The sequence below is a fragment of the Amblyomma mixtum genome, chromosome 3 (genome assembly GCF_055824585.1).
Source record: "Amblyomma mixtum isolate Tamu chromosome 3, ASM5582458v1, whole genome shotgun sequence".
NCBI classification, from domain to species: domain Eukaryota; kingdom Metazoa; phylum Arthropoda; class Arachnida; order Ixodida; family Ixodidae; genus Amblyomma; species Amblyomma mixtum.
The window spans coordinates 42277420-42299019 of NC_143014.1; the positions used below are offsets into that span (position 1 = coordinate 42277420).

Here is a 21600-nt window from a genome sequence, read left to right on the forward strand (position 1 = left end):
TTGCTGACAGACAAAATGTTATTAGTGTGTAATAACGGGATAGCGCTAGTATTGTGGGGCTTGGTGTATCTATTCTGATAGCTTGGCTTTGTACAGTTTTAAGTGAACTAAGGTGAGTATTGTATGTATTCTCCAACATACGACGTCTGTTAGAAAGGTATCCGACTTTATTTTTTTTTTTGCAAACACCTGATGGATATGAGACAAGCGCGCTTGCATCAGGCGACCTTGAGCCTTCATGCGCATGCATGAATTTTTTCCCGCCTGCCGATAGCGTCAATTGCTGGGAAGCAGCGTTTGAGTGAGGCAGTGTGCAGTGCTCTCGTCGGTTTTTTATTGCAAGGAAAATGGCGGAGTGAAAGGAGCAGCGCTACTGCAACAAATTTTGCCATAAACTTGGCGACAGCCGAGTGGAAACCGTTCGAAATATTCAGACGGCTTTCGGTGAAGATGCTATGAGCAGCACACAGTTTAAGCAGTGTTACAATTGTTTTAAAGATGGCCGCACATCGGTGGAGAACGAGCCACGCTCCAATCGGCCATCAGCATGCCAAAATGACCAGGTCATTGCCGAACTGAATGCTATGGTGATGCGGGACTGTCGCGTGACTATCCGAGAAATTGAGGAAGAGGTGGACATGAGCAATTTCTCCGCACATTCCATTATCACCGAAGATTTGGCCATGGAGAGAGTTGCGGCGAAATTCGTGCCGAAGCTGCTCATGGTGGAGCAAAAGCAGGTTCGTATTAAAGTGTCACAGGATATGCTGGATTCCACAAACAGTGATCCCGACTTCAACACCATAATCGGTGGTGACGAGTCTTGGGTGTACAGGTACGAGCCGGAAGCCAAATCTCAATCGTCACAATGGCAGCATTCCACGTCACCAAGACTTAAGAAGGCCCGCCAATTGCGAAGCAATGTGAAAGTGATGCTGACTGCTTTCTTTGACACCCTCTGTGTGGCAGACCACGAGTACGCACTCTACAGGGTCAAACAATGACCAAAGATTACTACAGGGATGTCCTCCGTTGCCTACGTGATGCTGTGCGGCACAAGAACCCGGAGCTGAGGTCAACAGGAAATTGGCGCACCCATCGCGCCAATGCTCCTGCACATTCCTCGCACTCGAATCAGATTTTTTGGTGAAAAACCATACTCCTGTAGTTCAACAGACTCCTTACTGTCCTGATATGGCCCCTGCGATTTCTGGCTGGTTCCCAAAATCAAAAGGCCATTGAAAGGAGTGCGATTTCGGACAAGGAAGAACATTATGGCTGCAACGACAGCTGAGCTAAACTCCATTCCGAAAAGGGCCTTTTCGGAATACTTCCCACAATGGCAGCACCGCTGGGAGAAGTGTCCCAAGTAGACTACTTTAAAGATGACTAGGTTTGCAACGCTCCAGTTATGCAAGTTTTTTTTTCAACGGCCAAAGGTCGGATACTTTTCTAACGGACCTCGTATTATGCAGTATTTAATGTGAATATATACAGCATAATAAAGCGAGAGCAGTGTTGCACGGTTAAAATGTTGACGGGCTTTCGTAGTAGCCAAATGCCGTAGGTGATTTTATTTTTAAAATTAGTGGCGTGGTAATGAAATGTAACGTTATGGTTCAATTCAACCCCTACAAAGGAGCAGTGAGTGCTAGTAGGGATTACATGATAATTGACTCAATGATGAAACTAAAGATGATTTCTGAGATAAATTGAAGACAATGAACTTGGTTTTAGCATTAATAACTATGTAATTATTACAGCAGTTCATAACCTTCGCTAGCTAATACTGAGTTTGGAAACCAGGGACGGAATATTTTTATCGTTTATGATGGTGGTGTCTGCGTACAGTGAGCAATGTGAAGATGTTAGGTAGGCAGGCAAATCATTAATGTAAATAAAAAATGATAAAGGTCTGAGAATGGAATCTTGTGGTACCACTAGATTAGTAACTAGGTTCAGAAAAAAAAAATTCGAAGTTTTGATTACGTTAAGCCTATCTCGCAGATAGCTCCTTGATAACATTAGTTCTGGGCTAATTATTCATTCGCTTCTAATTTCAAAAATGATGTGTGGTGATTGTATCGAATGCTTTAGTAAGACCAATAAGAACTGAGCCTCCAAAATAACCATCATCAATTGCTTTCGTTAAAAGGGCGATGAGAGCGAGGTCAGTCAAATATCCCGGGCGAAACCCGTACCGAGACGAAGAGAATATTAAATTTAGTCACATAATTGCTTAAGCGTGCAGCAATTAACTTGCCGACGATTTTACTAAAATACTAAAAAATGGCGGAATACATATTGGGCAGTAATTTGTTAGTAAAGAATGATCGCCTTTCTTAAAAAGTGGAGTTACCTTTGCCCGTTTCAATTCGGAAGGAAAAATGCCGGTCTAAAATATCAGATTAATAAGACACCTTTAGCACACCGTGTTACCGGTACCGGAGTACCGGGAGCCTGCGCGCAGCCAATGCGCATGCGCAAATCTCTTTGACGTCGCCAGATGGCGCCACATACCCGGCTGCTATAGGGTGCCTCGATGCCAGCGCCGCCGTTCAGGGTGGTGCCATCCTTTGACCGCTCCAACGCCGCCTCTCTCTCCCTGCGGCGCCATTTTGAATCACAGCGGTCGGTCGGGCTGGTCTCAGTTGCTTGGTGCAAGCAGCTGAGCTTCCGTGTTTCGAGGCCCGCGTCTGCGGACGATCGCTTTATTTGCTTGGACTGAGGAGCTTGTCAAGTCCGCCGAGGCAGCATGACGGGTTGTTGTGTGCCAATGTGCGCCGGGTCAACGCGTAAAGGCCTACGCTAGCTGTTTTCGCTTCCCCCGAGACTCCGAGCGAAGGAAAAAATGGGAAGCTCAAGTAAAGCGGGATCAGCTCTAGAGTATATTGCTTTAAATGTTACACCTCACTGTGCTTTTTTACCACTCTGTCTCGTTCTGCTCTTTCGTGGTTTGCATCTTTTTTTTCATACTTTGTTTTCATGTTTGCGGCGAAGGTTGCACCGCACTGTGCACTACAACATTTTTCCCGTAAATCTTGTTGACTTATTTCGTGGTTTGAACCTTTTTTCATGCTTTGCTTTTATGTTTTCCTTTAAGGTTACACCCTACGGTACATGCCCCACTTTTCTGTCCCAATGTCTTGCTTGCTTATATTGTAGTTCGTGTTTTTTTCATTACCTGCAATTACAGTAGACATTAAGTGAATAATTTGCATTATCTTTTGTTTTGTTCTCTGTACTCTCTGTAAGAGAGTAGGCTGAAAAGCTATGTTACATATTTGTCTTCCTCAGTAATAAAGATAAACTTTTAGGTAGGAGTTATTTTTCGAACAGCCTAACCCATGAGAACACAATTTTGTAGACAGAATAGCAAATACACGGATAGCCAACGTTAAAAACCGCGTTTTTTTTTAACAAACCCCTCTATGGTCAATTTTTTTCGAAAAGCGTGACTTTTCAATGTCGATTAATTCGATTTCGAATTTAAAATTTGCAGAATTACTGCAGTTTTTTGATGACTAAAACCGAATCTTTTTTGGGCAGGTTTACATGCATGGTTTATTAATGAACACCGATTGGCTTGAATAAAATAAATATGAAAAAATATATGTAGAATTGTGTTTCACAAACTGAGGAATCTCAGGAGAGCAACCGGTGCGTATGTCCAGGGCGCAAGCGAAGTGTGCATGCGTGCGCACGCAAGGACATTCGGTGGTTGTGCGCCCCTCATAAAAATGAAACGAGTGAGAAACTTCCAATAATCCTTTATGCTATCACCAACGAGGGGTGATTCGTTTTCTTTGGCCCCGAGAAAGAAAACGCAGGAGCAGTGGCAACGTCGGTGTACGGCGGCATCATTTGTATATACCAGCGCCCGCCCCATAAGCAATGTAATTGCGCCCTTGTGAGCAATAAACGGGCGAACAACTCGCAGTTACCCTTTGAAAGATTACAAAGCAAACAGACACCAGTTTTTGCGAGCAGAAGCGGAAACAGCCCGCGCGACGATAGCGAAACCAGCCGCAGCGCTCGAGCGGCTGACGACACGCGGGCGTCAACAGAACGTGGGAATTAAAATCCAAAATATGGTGAAAAAAAAAGAGGCAGCAATTTCTTCTATCCGCATGGAGCAGCAGCACCTGCCCGGCAACAGATCTTTAAAATATTAGCGCGTTTCTCAAACCAACAGACGGAACAGTAAATGTTCAACCTCGACCACTTGGGGCTGTAAAATTAAGTCATGCAATTACGTCTTCGACCCGCGGATGTTAAAATGGCTATTATGAATGAAAAGATACGCAGTGCGATGTTGATGAAAAAGACTGTTCCAGTCAAAAGCACTCTCACGCCCGCCGAAAGTAAGAGTGGCGCCGTTACACCCGCTAGCGCAGCTGATCCCGTGTGATTCAATATGGCGGCGCCCGCGATGTTGTCTCCACCCTGTACGGCGGCGCTGGCATCGAGGCACCCTAGGCTGCTACGCGCGCGGCTGCAGCATTGGGACCAATCGGCGCGTGCACACCGGTGGTGGGCGGGCTCCCGGTACTCCTGTAGCGGTAACGGTAACACGGTATGCTAAAGGTGTCTATTATAACATGAAACATCAGATAGGTGTGCAACTAGTTTTATGTTACTAGGATGAATGTTATCAAACCCTGCGTTGGTTACTTTCAGTGCACGAGTGTCATTAAGGACTTCATCTCTTATGTTGTTAGGAAAACAAAAAAATTAATGTTGCAAACGATTCAGTGACGTAGTACAGTTACTGATAAGAGGCTTGTCCTAAAAAAAGGCGTCACTGAAGGCCCTGGCTATTTCTGATGGCTGGTCATATGTAATATAATCGTTTGTGATAGGATTGGATACGTAGAAGCGATGGGTCTAGTTCAAAAAGGAATTTAGGACAGCCCATTGTTCCTTTGGGTTGCTGCCTGACTGATCAAGTTTGTGCTCATAGTACAACTTCTTTGCTTTTTTTTATTTTTGCTGAGGGTGTTACACAATTTCTTGTATCGGGCATGCAGTGCGACTTAAAATGATTGTTTTTTAGTTTTTCTATGCAGGGTATCTGTATAGAATTTGTCGGTTTTACCAGACGGAGGGGAAACCGTGTAAATATAGTAAGGTTCCGTTAGAGCAAGCTCGCACGAGCGGCCAGATAACGCAAATAACGTCACAAAAAAGCGCCAAGGCGCCGATGGAGATGTATGCAATGGCGGCGCCTTGTGGCGCGTGATACAAGCTGCAAGGGGGGGGGGGGGGGGGGGGGTACAGGTTGCCGGTCGGCCGCATGCTTTGTCAGCGCTTTTGAGGAGACGACCCGAGCGCTGGCTTCAGCGGGCGTCCGCCGCTCCGTCGGTTCTTTCAAGCTGCTGACGAAATGCCGTAGATAACGGTGACGAAAGTGCATCCCCAGTTGCCTCATCCAAGTATCTGGGGGTGTGGACTGATGAAGAAAGGGAATATTTAAAGGCTCACGAAGAAAGAAATCTCAAGACGAAAGTAAAAAGGAACGCGGCCATAATGAAACATTGAGCACTATGGGGATGCAATTTATATGAAAAAATAGGAGAACTGTGGAAGGGGGGTTATGCTTCCGGGGCTGACATTTATGGACACGGCACCGTGCTTGAAATCTAATGTGCTGCAAAGACAAGAGGTTAACCAAAGAACGGTGGGAAGATTAGCTTCAGGGGCTCATGGAAAGACAACAAGCGAAGTTGTAGGGGGATACGGGCTGGTCGTCCTTTGAGGCGCGGGAAGCACAGAACAATATATCGTTTGAGGAGATACTAAGAAAAATGGATGAGAAGAGGTGGTCTGACCAAGCCTTCAAATACTTGTACAGTAAAAACGCGAATACGCGATGGAGGAAAATGACTACACAGCTTACGACAGTCTACATGGGTAACAGGGTAAATGAAGTTACCACGAACATAAAAAGAAACCCCGCGAAACCGAGGCTGCTAACTGACAACAAAAAATGGGAAAAGAATCTTAACGTGAATACAGAGCTGGAAAGAGCGAAATCCGGAAGGAAACGCTGTATGATAATTAAAGAGGCAGTGCCTTTCAATTTGAGGCTACATCAGGTTGCCTCGTAGCCAGGCAATATAGAAGCAAATATAAATAAGGAGGCGATATTTTTGTAGCATGAGGAAGCAGTGCAGAAGCATTAAACATGTTCTCGTAGAATGTAAAGCTATACATCCAGATATCAAAGTGAATATGGTGAGTCTTTCAGTATCTGGGTTCTAGGGATAGCGAAAGCAAAATTAACGTATCAGTGATAGGAACGAGCAAGAAATTGAAAACTTTATTGGATGCATGGGAATTCTCGGAGTCTTGGGTGGTACGCCTACTCCGGCAGCCCACTGGCCTGCGCCGCAGCGTGGGCCCTGCGAACCAGTCCTCGTTGTTGGTCGGGGTCCTCATTGTGTAGAATGGCCTCCCACTGCTCCATATTGAGATTAGGAGAATGAGAAGACTCAACCATTGCTGGCGTAAAGGCAGAATGGAAAATTGCACAGACCACCATAGAAATAAAAATAATAGCGCTTAGAGCTTATAAAATAGCTTGGTATTAAAAAAGAGAATTGATTCAAAGTAATGTAGGGCAGAAATACAAATACATAAAACAGTCACTTTAATTTACTAGGAAAGCGGCACTTGCCACTGCCTCAATTCAAGGGGGATGCCAATAACAAGCTTGCTTGTCTGCTTACCGGCTTGCCATGCCTTGCCCTGACTGTCTGCCTGCTTGCTTACCTGCTAGAGAGAGAGAGAAAGGAATTTTAATGAGGGAAAGGTGGAGAGGTCGGCCGGTGGTAACATGGTAGAATGTCGCAATATTAGTGCCGACGTCGATGCCAGCCAGATCGGCATTTCTGAGGCACAAGGAAGGTAAAGTGAATGTGTCCGCGGTAGAGGTCAGTAAAAAACGGTTTGAAAAATAGTTGGTGTCGCACTTTGCCACCTGGCACGTGACACGCGTGGTACACGGGTGTACCACCTACCACTGGGGTTAAACGGAAGAGCCAGTCTGCGACTTGTCACGGTTGGCAGGTGGCATAGTGGAGAGAGGGAAATCTCCCTCACCTCCTCTAGGGGAGAGGAGGGAGAGACCAGAGGTGGCTGCCACGGCAAGAACCCTGTCACCTGCCAAGGTTGGTACAAGGAAGAGCCAGCTGCCACCTGCCATGGTTGGCAGGTGGCAAAGTGGTGAAGGGCAGCTCACAACGTGGTTCTTATGCTATCGCAAGTTCACAGCTAATGGTAAACCAGAATCAATTTATTTCAACATCACACGATACAAATGCAATGTTGCGGGTGCAGGCAAACGCTTTCTGGAGGCTTGACGAGACCTACGCCCTACTGAGAAACACTTGGCAGTAACAGCAGTGATGGTCACATTGTTAAAGAAGAACACACAAAATACTGAGAAAATTCGGGAGAAAAAATGGCTTCATCTCTTCGTCTGTTTAGCTTCATTACGCGGATCTATTGGCATTACTGTACACCAGGAAGGGGGTGCCAGGTCCTATTCTCGGGCAAAGCGGCTGTCTCTTAAGAAATGGCGCGACTAAATCTTGGCCACATAGTGTAGAGACATGTCAAACGACCATAATACTGCGAATACCCCTATTTCACACACAAAAAAATCAGTAAACCACAAGAAGACAGAAAACAATGCTTCTCGGTGGACAGCAGTTGATGTTTTCCGCTGGTTTATTAAGGTCTTCATTGTTCTAACTAAAGCCGTATTGTCTGATGCCACCCTGCGGCTCACTGCTACTATTAGCGATCAAAAAAATTTATCTATATCGGGGCCCACATACGACTCCGAGGTCGTTTGTGAGATCATCTGGCTAACGAAGAGTTTGGCATGCTCGCTAAGAAAAGTTGCGCATAGCGCTCTTCATTCCCGCACCAAAATTCTCCGCTTCGTAGCAAACTTACTATTTGCTTCAAAACTTACTGAGAAGTTGACTTACTTCTCAGACTCCTTAGGCTCAACTCATGGCCTGGCAAGTAGGAAAGTCTAGTGGTATAGCTTTGAAATAGCGCGCTATTATCGACGGGTCACCGGTTAACCATGCTTAATGGGCTTCGTAAAGAAAGAGTTTAATCCCCACATGCCGAAATTTCGGCACGTGTCGCAAGCACCCATCGTAGCCTGCTGTTTCAGCACTCTAGACAAGTGTGCGGAACACTGTACCTGAGACTACTCCCGTATACGTGATCGGCGCACGTGTGACCGACCTATAGTGGGCAAAGCAATCGGCTGCTGGCACCCTGGTGCAGCCGGGGCGGAGAGGGCTGTAGGAGCAAAGGCGAAAAAAAAAAAAAAACGTGTGAGTACGCGTGCTACTCACGTGAAGAGACCAAAATGGGCATTTTTACCCGCTAGGCCACACCCCTTGACGTCACCTTGTTTGCAGACATGGAGCCTTCTTTGCCACTGGTGCAAAATCGCTAATCTGTGCGCTGCCTCTGGCGGAATAAAACCAGCCGCGAGGGGCCGAACGACCCCAGTCGACTGCCGCGCAGACCTGTTGACGGCGGGCTTCGTGCCGCGGCGCGCTATCGGATTGCGTCGCTTCTCTGGTTCGCACCGCGCACCTCCGCGCGCGCGACGAATTCCGGCCGTCTTGCGCTCACCGTCTTCCCTGCTGTCCGTGGTCGCGACCGAGAGCTCGTTCGACCGCGCTGTTGTCGCGTTCACTGCTTTGGATTTCGTTTTTATACAACCATCGGTAAGTGATGGCAATAATTCTGTAAATTAAATTTTGCATGGAGATTCGCATTTCCACCGAGATAGCACGAAACATCATTCTGATGTTGCACGATTATTGTGCAGGTTGCCGTAACATTACATGCTAGATTGAAACGTTATGATGATGTCAAAAAACAGCGTACATGTTATATCCTAAACATTAATTTAACGCTAAACATATAATGTTGAAGCTGTATTCTGAATGTTAACGTATTGCAGCCGTAAACTAACAACAAATGTATATTTCACGGCCTGTTTTCCAGAGAATTTTCTACTGCTCGTTCAGTAATTATTTTCAACTAATAGAATTTTGCAGTTTCTCGGGATCGTGCCATAGAATTTTGCAGTTTCTCGGGATCGTGCCGGCCACTGTACTCGCGTCAAAATTTAATGAGAAAAAATTTCATTACTAACAGTTCACCGCTAACACTTTTGAGACATCCTCTATGACTGGGTATATAAGCACGCACATTTCGAAGGCGAGTGTGTGAACTGCATGCATTAGGTGAACTGTATTGCAGGGCTCTGCTTTCGTCGTCTTTGCCCCTTGCTCCTTGAAATGTCTTGACTGAAACGGTCAGGCTTCACAGTTGGCGGACCTAGTCTTGCTGGTTTACTTTATTTTAGCGAAAGTCACGGAGATGCTAAATTATGCTAGCGGTTGATACGTTTAGGAATTCTTATACTTGAACGCTTATTTGTTACATTTCGGAAAGATTTGTTACTTTTTTTTTTCGGGAACAAGTTATAACCAGTGGCATAACTTCGAGAGCCGAAATACGTGGCAAATACTGGGGCAGTACGGAATTCCTCGCGTTAGAGCGACAACCCAGTGAAACACCATATCCCAGGGATATCCGAATCAGGACCGAATATCCTAGTCCCTGGTCGTACCTCCTTGGGATATACGTCGGATGTCCTCGCTTTAAATGTCCCGCAGATGACGTCCGCTGGACACAGCATTTGGACATATATCTAGAGCATATTTTAAACAAACATTTATTGCACAATTAAGCTGCTTGGTATACATACCAACGGCCTTCAAATTTGTGCGCTTTTAAATAGACCCCTTCATTCTACCAAGTAGACATACTTTGCAGCCACCTGCAAAAATCGCCGCAGTAGTTTGTGCGATACAAAACGTTCACACTGCAATTTATTCGGCAGGATTATGCGCTAGCTTTTAGCGTCGCATCCAGTTTCATAAAATATCGTGGCTCCGCGCGCATCAACTACGTATGTATCGCGCTGGGCACGGCTGCATTAACAAAATATCGTTCCAGTGTCGACTGCGAAGCACTCAACGTGAGTACCGCATCGCTCTACCGTGACAACATTAGCTGAAGGCAGCAGAACATTAATATGCTGCACAATTTCGTGATTGCAACAACTGTTTGGTACCCATTTGAGTGCAAGCACAGCGCCAGACCCACGGTACTATAACGGTACGGTGCCCACGGCCAGCCGCCACATTTTGGCTCGGCAAGGCTTCTGCTTTTGCTTCAAACTACGCCGTGTTCGAGCCAAGTACGTCACGTTATGCGCATCGCAATGTTAAAATCTAATTCAGATTCTTGAAAATTGTACAAAAAGGTAGTTACTTGCCTATGCACTACTTAAATGTGAGCAAATTTGTTTCACATGTGCCATGGACGTGTAGCCGTTGGCTGTAGTAGCTCGCTAAAGTTAACCTGCTAGTAGCGCCCTCTCACTTTTTGTGCTGCTTGCACTGCCACGGCCACGGCTTGTCCATTGCCAGGGTCCATAGTGCCTTTGTTTTTTCGCCTTTCGCGCCCTTTGCATGCAGTCTGTTATGCGCTGTTGCCGCCGTTGGGACTTTTGCGCCGTTGCGTTGTTTGTTCCCGCCAATTTCGGACTTCTTTGTCCGTGTTCTCAGCAATCATGGACAGGAGTGTGCCTTCAGGTAAGCGTGCTTTCTTTGCTATTATAAGCGCTGACGTTCCTTGCTAATACGCAGGGTATGGCGTTGCTCTCTCGAAGCGGACTTTTCGGCGCCGGTTAAAAGAGGCAGTTTCGGGAAGTATTGCAGCGGCTACCGCGTCCCGTGAACCATGCCCAGCATCATTAGAAACAGACCAAATCTCAGTCTCTGAAACTGTTGCGGAGCCGTCAGATGATGAGGCGAGGCCGTGTCATACTCTACCAGACAACTCTGCCCTACCAGACTATGCTTCGTCCCCGGCGTGTGGTTCGGTTGAGAGCGATGACTATCGCGAGCCCGACATGCGAATGTTGGTGCATGGTCGCCAACTAAGGCGCGGTGCTGTGGCAACTGTGAGCTGCGAAAGTTCCGAAGACTGTCGCACCACGGATTTTAAGGGAGGATTGAGAGAGTGGGCAGTCAAATATAACCTCTCGCACCGGTGCGTCACGGACCTCCTTAAACTCTTTCGCAAGGCGCCCGTCGATGTGTCCAGCCTTCCGATGTGTGCAGCTTCTCTTCTCGGGACACCAAGAACGGTAGACGGTATAGTTAGTATGGGGACTGGGCAGTACTACCACTTTAGCCTTGTTGCTGGCCTGAAGCACCTTTTCAGTGCAACACATGAAATCCCTCAGTTGCTTGACCTAGTTGTCAATGTTGATGGTTTACCGCTCACAAAGAGCACCAAGGCCCAGTTCTGGCCAATACTTTGTCAGGTCAAAAACATTGAAAACAGTGTGCCGTTCCCCATAGGTGTCTACTTTGGTTACTCGAAGCCTGCTGACAGTAGTGACTTCCTGAGAGAGTTTGTCGATGAGCTGAATTCAGTGCTTGAAGGCGGTGTGTACTTGGGAGGAAAAATTGTGCATGTACGTATCTTGGCTTTGGTTTGCGATGCACCTGCCCGTGCATTTGTGCTCTCCGTCAAAGGACACAGCGGTTACAGCAGCTGTACTAAGTGCACAGCAGAAGGATGCTATGTCAACGGCAGGTTATGTTTTCCGGAGCTAAATGCTGCCCGTAGAACAAATGAAAGCTTCAGGAACCAAACTGATGAAGAACACCACATTGGGAGAACTGCACTTGAAGACCTGCCACTTGATCTTGTAAAACAAGTTCCATTGGATTACATGCATTTAGTGTGCATAGGTGTGGTACACAAACTGCTAAGGCTGTGGTTTCAAGGACCACTGTCTTGCCGACAGGCAACTCCAGTGAAAGACAGCATCTCGGAGAGAATTCAAAGCTTGGTAGCTTACATTCCATGTGAATTTAACCGTCGACCACGGCCATTAAGTGAGGTAGAGCGATGGAAGGCTACAGAATTTCGCCTCATTTTGTTGTACACTGGGCCTGTAATTTTTCGTGGTTTGCTACGGGATGACTTGTGTGCAAACTTCATGGTTCTGCATTGTGCAGTAACAATTTTGGCTTCGCCATGTTTGTGTGTAGAGCTTGTTGACTATGCCGAGCGATTGCTTGAGCACTTTATCACCACTTTTAAAGACTTGTTCGGTGTCCATTTTGTGTCTCACAATGTTCATGGACTGATGCACCTGGCTGAGGATGTGAGAAATTTGGGGCATCTGGATGGGTGGAGTGCCTTCCCATTTGAGAATTTCATGCAGAAGCTGAAGAGACTGCACCGGAGGCCTGGAAAAGCACTTGAGCAACTGTGCAGGAGGATTAATGAAGAAAGGGCCTTGTTCAGCTTTGAACCTAGAAGGCGTCAGCCAAAGCAGCAGTTGTTTTACTGCCACAGTGATGGCCCTTTACCGCAAGGCTTTGAGGGTCAGCAGTACCGAAAGCTTATTGCAAAAGCAGGTTACACCCTGACTGTCGCATGCCCAAACAACACATGTGCCTTATCAGATGGCTCAATAGTTGATGTTCTCAACATAATTGAGGAGCATCGGTCCAAGGAAATTCTTCTTGTTGGCTGCAAATTTTCTGTTGTGTGTGATTTGTATGAATATCCCTGCAGGTCGTCTCTCCTAAATGTATTGTTGGTGTCACACCCCTCTTCTCTCAATGTGTGGCCAGCTTCTGAAGTCTTATACAAGTGTGTGAAGTTTCCATTTGGTTCTGGTTTTGCCATTTTCCCACTTCTGCATCTTCATTAAGAGATTTCTGGCTGTTCAGTCATTGTGAATTCTTGTTTCGTCTTGCTCTGCATATTCCAGTTTGTTCTAAAAACTTCTCAGGGAATCATGGCACACAGTTGTGTTAGCACTGTCAGTGGGGCTGTTCGCTGTGTCACCTTCAGGTGCAAAGCAAGAATAATGAAAGAGAAAATTAAATTGACTGGTTCATGTAGTAGTAACCTATTTCTTTTTTGAGATCTCTCACACCACCAGACTGACAAGTCAAGTGAACATGACTGGTGGAAGCTGATTTTTGAGATTGCAATAAATTTGCCTCATGTAAGGAAGTGCTTTGGTTGAATTTAATTTTTACATGGCACTGATTTTTCTGTACCATTTGGAAAATACAGCAGTGCACCCTGACATGCAGACATTCAGCTCGTGGCCTTCTGTCAAATTCTCATTACTTAAGTATCGTGCGAAATTATCATTTTGCTTACCAAGGAGTGACATTGCCACAGGATTATCAATTGAAAATGGTTATAGGGTTCGTTTTATGGGGTCCAGCATCCTGAAGAAACTATGTGAAAGCTGTTGTGGAGGGCTCTGGTAAGGTAAATTTCAACCACCTGGGGTTCTAAAATATGCGCTGGCTTGGACAGTACACAGGCGTCTAACATTTCATCTCCATCGAAATGCGACTGCGGTGGCTGGGATCAAACCTATGTCTTTCGGGTTAGCAGCCGAGCACAGTAGCCACTGCACCATCAGTTATCGGAGCAGTTAGCTGTTGAAGGCCAAGCTTTACGATTTCTTGGAGCTATGCTCGTGAGGTACCAACGCTTAAACTTTTCTTTTTTTACATTGTAGCAAAACCATTTGCTGTTGTCAAATTTCCTGATGAGGGAGATGCGGTTGCTGTGGTGAGATCAGCGTGGCTAAAGCATGGCATGTGCCTCTGGCCGCCGAAAGTGAAAAACATCGCAGAGCTTGTGAAAAACGGAGCTGAGCCAAGGCCTGGCTGGATCTCGACACGTTGTGCGGTCCTTGGCTCATTTGGTAAGCTGTGCACATTTTGGATGTTCCAAAGTTTTGTTGCACGTTGCAACCGCTTGCTCAGAAAGTAATTTCTCATATTCCCTTTCATCAGAGATGGCTGTATTTTTCAAAATTATTACAGGTTGGTTGCAGATTTCATCGCTGAAATCTTGAATCTTATTTTGCATGTGCAGGAATGAAGTACAAATGTTTCATTATTTTGGAAATTTGGTGTCTTTTTAATTGTATTTAATGAAAGATGATGTCACAAAGAGAATACATCCAGACGAAGCGAGTGCAAACTGACACTTGTTTTAAGGGGCTCTGAAAGGGCGTACTGTAGGCCTCTGGGCATGCTTTGTTGCCCAAATTAGCTGTGCATTGAGATTTTATTGTGTGTGCCTCATTGTGATTTTATATGAGCAATTCCTTAGAGAAAAATGATTCAGCACTACTTTTTTCAGACAAGCACACAGACACACATTCTGTCATGTCTGTCTGTGTGCTTCTCTTAATTATAACTTGTGCTGAATAATGAAACACCAGCTAGCTCTGCAACATATAGTATTAGTAAGCAGTCTTTTAAATTATGCTTTTGTAAAGTTTACTTTGTGGCATTAACCAATGTTCTTTAACACACTTAGAATACTTTTATAATAAGTGTCATCTTTCTAGAAAACTATCATGAAGCAAGAACCAAGCTGGCCAGAGCAGAGATGACATCATCTCTTGAGACTGAGGTAGACGAACCAAGGAGGAGAAGAAAACGGAGCCATTTCATTTGTAGCAGCTCTGACTCTGACGAACCATCCCAGCCGTATGCACGCAGCATTCGTCCACCACCTACGCCTCCCAGCACTGCCAGACTCATGAATGGTAATCATGTGCAGCTAGTGTGCATTTGTGGCACTATTTGATTATTAAGCACTTCATGACAAGCACTGTATTTAGCCTAATCTTTGTAAAGAGCATTCTTCTGAGATGAAACAGTTTGCCAGAATTTCGCTCTATAACTCGTGGTGTGTATGACGCCTGGGCCCCTTAACTAAATTTGAGATCCTTTAGTAAGTTTGCCTATTGACCGCAGTGTAGTAGGTAGTATTTTGGAGAAGGTTTCTCATAATTTTTCAAATAGGAAATAAGTTTTTGTACTGCAATTCTATTGACAAAAATTTATCAATCTGTAAAATGCTAGCTAGGCAACTACCCAAAATTGAGTAGTCACCCTTTAATTAATGCAGGCTAATAACTATTCTCCACTGTCATGTGTCCACTTGGTATATTACAAATTTTAATAGCAGTATTACTTGGAATTAATGGACTGTTATGAGATTGCTACACTGTGTTTTCCAGGTTCTGAAGACGACTTGGCAATTCCAGGGGTTGGCGACCAGTGTTCACAAGTCATGAGGGTACTTTTAGTTCATTGCTCAATATCATCTCATTTTATCGCCTGCCAACTAGCAGCCCTGTGCTATGTCGGCACGGCTTGAAGGAACGTCAGTGCATATTCACAGATAGTTGTGACTAATATGAAGTAACTAACTAGAATGGCATCTTTGCAGGGAAAACAGCCACCAATACAATATAAGAAAGCGACAAAGGTGCAGCGGACCTACGACTCATTCAGTGCTAAAGGTAATAGAAATTTTGCTTGCCAACTGAAGCCTGCCTTTGACAGTTTCTTTGGTTACCAAACTCTCTGACAATGTTCTGCGTGAGCTGTATGCGAAATACGAGGGGGTACCCAAAAGAAACCGGACTAAATTTTTTGGTCGGCAAAGCTTCTGTGGTACCGCGTTTTGCCACTAGGACCGCATAGAACGAACATTCCAGAGTCAGTAAGCCGAGTTCCGTCGTTGAAGGAGGTCAGACTAGTTTAGGCAGAGCTTTAGAGTGACGACTGTTTTGTGTGAACGTCGTTTTTGCAATGGCTGATTTTCGTGAACAGCATGCGCCGGTGAAATTCTAATTTTTACTCGAAAAAAGTTGAATGGAAACTCTTGAAATATTAAGAAAGACGTACAAGGACGATGCTATGGGGACAACTCAAGTGTTCCTGAATCGAATCCTGAATCAAAGCAACAATCATGCCAATGGAAAACTTCAAATTCACCTCGCCCCAAGAAAGCTCGTCAGGTGAAACCAAACCTCAAAATAATGGTGATTTGTTTTTTCGCCGTGAGAGGAGTCGTCCATTGAGAATTTATTCCGCAGGGTCAGACAGTTAGCCAGGCTTTCTACTTGGATGTTTTGAAAAGATTGGGCAACAGTGTGCGGTGGAAGCGGCCAGATTTGTGGCGGTCGGGTGACTGGTTTTTCCATCATGGCAATGCCCCTGCTCACACAGCCCTGTCTCTACGATAATTTTGGACCAAAAATTGCATGACCCCTATTCTTCAACCCTCATACTCTCCCAACCTTGCCCCATGCTACTTTCTTTGTTTCCTACAATGAAAAAATAGGTGGATGGAAAGCGTTTCGCTGATGTTGCTGACGTGAAGAAAAAAACGACGGCGGCACTGTCAAGCATCACAAAAGATGAATTTAAACAATGTTTTGAAAAATGGAATGAAAGATTCGACAAGCGTATCATTGCAAGTGGGGAATACTTTGATGGAGATTGAAGGTCTGTGCTTAAAATGTGAAGAAATAAGTTCAAACAAAAATAAGTCCGGTTTCTTTTGGGTACCCCCTCGTAAGTATTTTTTAAAGAGGAAATGCATGCCACTATTCACAGGAAGCAAGCCCCGTGGTAGCAGTGGCACCTGTCCAGAAAAATTGTACGACGGCCAAGACAGCTCGGTTTGTGCTGCTTCTTAAAAAAATTCTTCTCATTATAACATGTACAAACAGATGTATTATATTGTGATGAAGATTGAAGGTGAAATTATTTACCTTAGGAGGGTTAGTTGTGTGGTCATGTTTTGTAGAAGAAAAAACTACAAAATATGACTGAAAATATTATGACATATGTTTTCATGCGCATTTATGATAAGGTAAAAAACTGCAGCTTTGAACTACTATTTGTCTTGCATTTTTCACCAAATGAATTTTTTTCAGTAGCTTGTGACTGATATTTTATAAAAAGGTTACCTGTTTAGTTGGTTACTAAGAAAAAGTGCAACCAGGGTGCAAGAGTATGTTTCTGTTAGATAACATATTTGCATGTTATATTTTTATTTTAGCCTAATTGTTCATACAAAATTTAACTGCTAGCCATTGTACCTGCTGGGCACACTGGTCATTTTGCATCGAGTAAATTGTGTACTTATTTCTTTCTACAGTTCAGCAGACAGTCAAATCACACAGAAATGAGCCATACAGTTCGAGCACCTGGACATGATCACGGTGAGTAATCTGTAAATTGGCCATAGATTCTAAGGCAGTTATAGTAGTCCTCATCTGATCAGTTATTAAGCGCGTGTATACCTCTGGACCGAGTACTGTATAGTTGTGAACTTTCCTACAGTTCTTTCACTGGATATATAGTGCCCCAAGCTCATATCAGCATGCATGCTGAATTGAAACTTTTTCTCTCAAGGGTTTGTGATTGCTAATAAGTGAAGGAACAAAGGAATTTCTTGTTATGGCTTTACTGTGGAGCAATTGCTGCTGTAAAATCTTCATTCGAGATTTGAATTTTTTGAAATGCAAATCTGAAATGTGTTCATAACATAATGTAAATGCAACAGTTGTCAAGCCCAAGTGCTCGCATGGATTTCAGCTTGTCAATTATCTTGAAATTCACTGCAATGTTTTGTAAATTACGAAAATGCTGCACTTCAACACCTGTTTTGTGTATGCATCACATCTATTCAGATCCACCTCACCCTGAAGTGCTGAAGCTGCTGCACTCCATCCGCATGAGACAGCTGGAGCACTCATCTCAGCTGAACTATTTGACTTCGTGGGTGAAAGCAAAAACTACTTTTCTAGATGATGATGATGGTGAAGATGACTGCATTGAGGTGCCACATGGATTCGAAGAATTCTTGGAGTTCGACAAAAAATTGTCCACCTCAGCATCCATGAAAAAGCTACTGGTAATTTTTTGTTTTATTTCTTGGAACATATTGTGGTACTGCGATGACAATTTGGCATTTGCTTGCCGAAGTGTGCTCTTTTGGGCATGCTTGAGAAAAATCACTTCTTTTGCAATCTCTGGTGGGCGCAATGAAAACACCCTGTTATCTGTAGAGGCCTTACAGCTTGCGCATCGATGCAGTATAGCTTGAGCATCAAATGGTGTACATTGTTTTCCTTCTTTTTAATCAGCCACACATGCACTTCTTCGGGATGCTGCTTATAAAGCGAAGCTATTTGGTTTTGCAACCTTCTCCAATTTATAAAGATTCAACTAAAATTGCAATTTGGGTGCATTTTTAATGCGTGAGAATGTATAAGGCAGAAAATATTTGTCAGGAGAATAATGGGATAACACAAGGGTCTGCCTTTCAAGATTTGTTTGGAAATATTGCTCTTATATCAAGAAGCACTACTCAAGAAAACTGTAAATTCAAAACAGCAAAATACCTTGGAAATAGTGTGATATAAATGGCAGCAGGAAACAAACTGCACATCTATCCACCGGTGGAAGTCGTCAACAACAAAACAAGTGACCTTACACCTGCTCCTACTGCTCGGAATTGATGTGGTGTTTGTTTTGTACCATGTTTAACTGTTGGCCAATGTAATGCCTGCAGTGTATCCATACAAATCATGTTAAGTAAGCACTTGTGTCATGTCAGCCTTCTTCATTAAAAGTTTTTTGTGCTGCAGATAACTAAAGAGGCTATCTTATGGTGATGTGTGGTGTTATATGGGCACAAGTGCAAGGCATGATAAGCATGCCTATAAAGCTTGGCACTAGGAATGTTCGGTGTGTTTTGATGTCAAACGTGATCTCGAGGCCCAGGTTCTTACCACTGTTGAAGTGCAATAGCTGTGTCTCTCTGAGCATGCACGATTTGATTTTTAGCAAGCTTTTCATATGACCTAGGTAGCCATGCAGGTAGCTTTATTTTGCCTTTGTTGCTTTATCTGCAGTGTTCCTTACTAGTCTAGCAAGTTACCTGCAGTCAGACTTTTACATTCGTCCTGTTTACAGAAAATGCGTTGGAAGAAGTATGGTGGTACAAGTCTTGGCGATGCAACTAGACGCATACTAAAAGACATGTTGTCGGATGAAACGGCCAGCCACTTCAGTTGGCAAGGGGGCAAAGGAAAACTGCATTTCAAAAGAACAGCCTGTTGTCAAGTAATGTTTGGTATGACTCTTTCTTTTATTTATTCATAGATGGAAAAATCGACGTATGCACGATGTAGTGAACACTGTATAGCATGGGCAGTAAAGCCGTTAGGCAAGCTGCTCTGTATCAGTCTATGGGCCTTGGTTTCTAGCTTTTTTGATGGCTATAGTGTATCACAAACTAATAGTTACGTGCTCAAAGCAAACAGTGGCAATGCTTCGCTTTATGTATAGTTTCTAACCAATTTGTAGGGCTGCTGGAAGGGAACACGTGATTTTTCTTTCTGCTTTTTATACTGCCTGTTAATGGGTGCTGTCCAGCATGGCACATGACCACCACAAGACTGCTTTACCACATAGCATAGCACAAAAAAGAAGATATACAATTGTTTTGAAAGTACAGCACATTATAAGAGAAAAAAGGACAAGGACAGTGTGATTTAAAAAAAATAACAAGGATGGACGTTTTGAATTTTTAGTGCAGCACATGCCACTGCTACAAAACATGGTGGTAACACATTTTTGCATCATTTTTGCATTTCTGATACCTGTCACATAGGTGATAACTGCAGTCTGTTGTGTGTGAAGTTAAACGACTTTACTTATATGAATAATTGAGTCAAGCTTGGCTTTAAAGTGACTGAGTGCCTTATTTTTCTTGCTTTTCTGTGAACCTCTTCTTTTTGTCCTGTAGTTTTTATGGTAAACTTTTTTTTTGTTGGTTTGGTAACAATTCATCTGACATCTTGTTAAAAATTATGTCTGTTGTAGTTGCACAAGAATTTCATTTTTTTTGCAGATGTTTTGACTACCAGTTCTTTGCTTCGAGACGGCACTCTAGCTCAAATTGAGCAGGTTATCAAATCGTGGCTTCGGCACGCAAAAGAGCGCATGGAAAGGAAGGCAAGCAAGAATACAGTAAATGACAGGCAAGAGCATTCTTTTTGTCTCTGCATGCACTGATAGTAGTTTTATGTTCATTAAAAACAATTAAAGGAGCGTAATAATTAAGGAAAGAATGGCGGCACCAGTATTTTCATGGGTGCTGCCAAGTGGCCTTAAGATGGTGGTTTCAAGTAAAAGCAAGCATGTTTATACCCCCGTCACACGTTAGTCTTTAAGGCCTTTCCAGCCAAAGTTTCTCGTTTCACCAAAGGAGCAGTGATGCTGCAAGTAATCATTCACCTCAAAATGTTGAACACCTGGACTTGTGCTCCTACGGTTGCAGTTGGATAAAGCGGCAGAAGTATAGCTTTAAAGCTGGAGTGGAGCATTTTATTCATTCTTTGAGCTTAGAAATTAGAAATTTATTTCATGATATTTCCTTCATAAAAAATAGTGATAGCTTCTCTCGTCAGCAGCAGCAGGTTTTGTTTATCGCTCTGGCCACCATTTACTCGGTGTTGCTGCTGCATTTTTACTGTCTTGAGATCTTAGCATAACATGAGACGTATCCAAAAACTAGATTCAGGCACTTTTTTTACATCTGATATGTTTCAAAGTTATTTAACTGCTTAGGTTTTCTCTTTGCGGTGAGTTTTCTATGCATGGTGGTGCTGCAATCGCAGCTTCTTGAATGCTGCTGGCTTCAAAGGTCTCGGATGGCCATCTTTGCTTCTAAGACCCTTTGAGGCGATGGCACATTACGCATGCTGCATAGACGCGCACCGTGTGCCTTTGAACAGAAGGGCCCCGATTCTCTAAGGCCTTTGCAGTGCCCATGTGACAGGCGTATTAATCCCATTTAAAATATAACAGCATTAATGCAGTGGTCGGGTGTCATGTCAGATTTTCACATTGCGCACTCAGGTCAGGTATCATACCGGAATGCAAAATTAAGTGGCCTTGTCCCGGTGTTCATAAAAACCTTACTGCTGCAGCTGTTTTTTTTTCCGGCTTGCAGTTACAAAGCTAATATTCAACTGCAGGACGAAACTACAGACATCGGCGCTGTCTGCTGAGCCGGCAGCCTCTGAAACTGTGGTGGCAGCCTCGAGAATTATGGCAGCAGCCCCTCCTTCTGATGACAGCCCTGGTGATGAGTCTGACGTGTAGCACTTAAGTTTGTCGTATTTGCTTAAGGGGGGATGAGGGTCTTGAAAACTTGCTTTTTATTTTTCGACGTAACTTGTTGAAACTTAGCACGCAGGTGTATCATAGAATGTTGATTTCAAATATGCATTTAGATTTCAAATATCTCACCTGGAAGGAAATTTATTGCAAAATAACATTCAAATTAGGCAATTTCTTACGGGCCTTTATAGTAATTTATCAGTTAAAGAATGATTTTTTAAGAATAAGTAAACATTTGCAAAGGCTCAAAGCACATGCTAAAGCTTTATTTTTTCCTTTAAACATGATATATGAGCAATTAGGCGAAGTTTGGGCTAATTACCGCCACGTCATTTTTTCTTTCCAACTTTGTTGTTTATTTATGATCAACAAAATTAGTTTGTAGACATTCTGTTAGCTTTATTAGGATGTGCTTTGGGCCTTTCCA

General features: G+C 43.9%; 3 protein-coding genes across 5 annotated transcripts in view; all 3 read left to right on the top strand.

Annotated features, from left to right (window-relative positions):
• P5CS (Delta[1]-pyrroline-5-carboxylate synthase) overlaps positions 1–21600 on the top strand; it is a 47318-nt gene that overhangs the window by 1183 nt on the left and 24535 nt on the right. The window contains exon 1 of one of the 2 annotated variants that reach the window (XM_089578897.1): positions 8487–8762. The exons of the other annotated variant lie outside the window; for it this stretch is intronic. The gene's annotated coding sequence lies outside the window, so the exon portion shown is untranslated. Of the gene's footprint in view, positions 1–8486; positions 8763–21600 lie in introns of those variants that run through there. 2 annotated transcript variants of the gene reach the window in all.
• LOC149349895 (uncharacterized) lies at positions 10424–21267 on the top strand. 2 transcript variants are annotated; one of them, XM_089578900.1, is made up of 11 exons: positions 10424–10706; positions 13682–13870; positions 14525–14725; positions 15203–15261; positions 15415–15487; positions 16590–16654; positions 17137–17200; positions 17672–17895; positions 18960–19119; positions 19900–20029; positions 21029–21267. In XM_089578900.1, exons 1-11 carry the CDS (start codon positions 10685–10687, stop codon positions 21153–21155), a joined length of 1314 nt encoding a protein of 437 aa, XP_089435026.1. In that variant the 5' UTR covers positions 10424–10684; the 3' UTR covers positions 21156–21267. The 2 variants fall into 2 exon arrangements, with proteins under 2 accessions (XP_089435026.1, XP_089435027.1); XM_089578901.1 differs by lacking the exon at positions 13682–13870 and having other exon boundaries at positions 10426–10706.
• Positions 10698–13733, top strand: LOC149349896 (uncharacterized). The gene has a single exon (XM_089578898.1). It carries the CDS (start codon positions 11027–11029, stop codon positions 12848–12850), a length of 1824 nt encoding a protein of 607 aa, XP_089435024.1. The 5' UTR covers positions 10698–11026; the 3' UTR covers positions 12851–13733.

What these genes read in the sequence shown, in the direction of transcription:
- LOC149349895 (XM_089578900.1), top strand. Translation starts at nt 10,685, where the DNA reads ATGGACAGGAGTGTGCCTTCAG. An exon ending in AGTGTTCACAAGTCATGAGG is followed by an intron (nt 15,262 to 15,414) that starts GTACTTTTAGTT and finishes GCATCTTTGCAG; the next exon opens with GGAAAACAGCCACCAATACA. An exon ending in CGACTCATTCAGTGCTAAAG is followed by an intron (nt 15,488 to 16,589) that starts GTAATAGAAATT and finishes CACTATTCACAG; the next exon opens with GAAGCAAGCCCCGTGGTAGC.
- LOC149349896 (XM_089578898.1), top strand. Translation starts at nt 11,027, where the DNA reads ATGCGAATGTTGGTGCATGGTCGCCAACTAAGGCGCGGTGCTGTGGCA.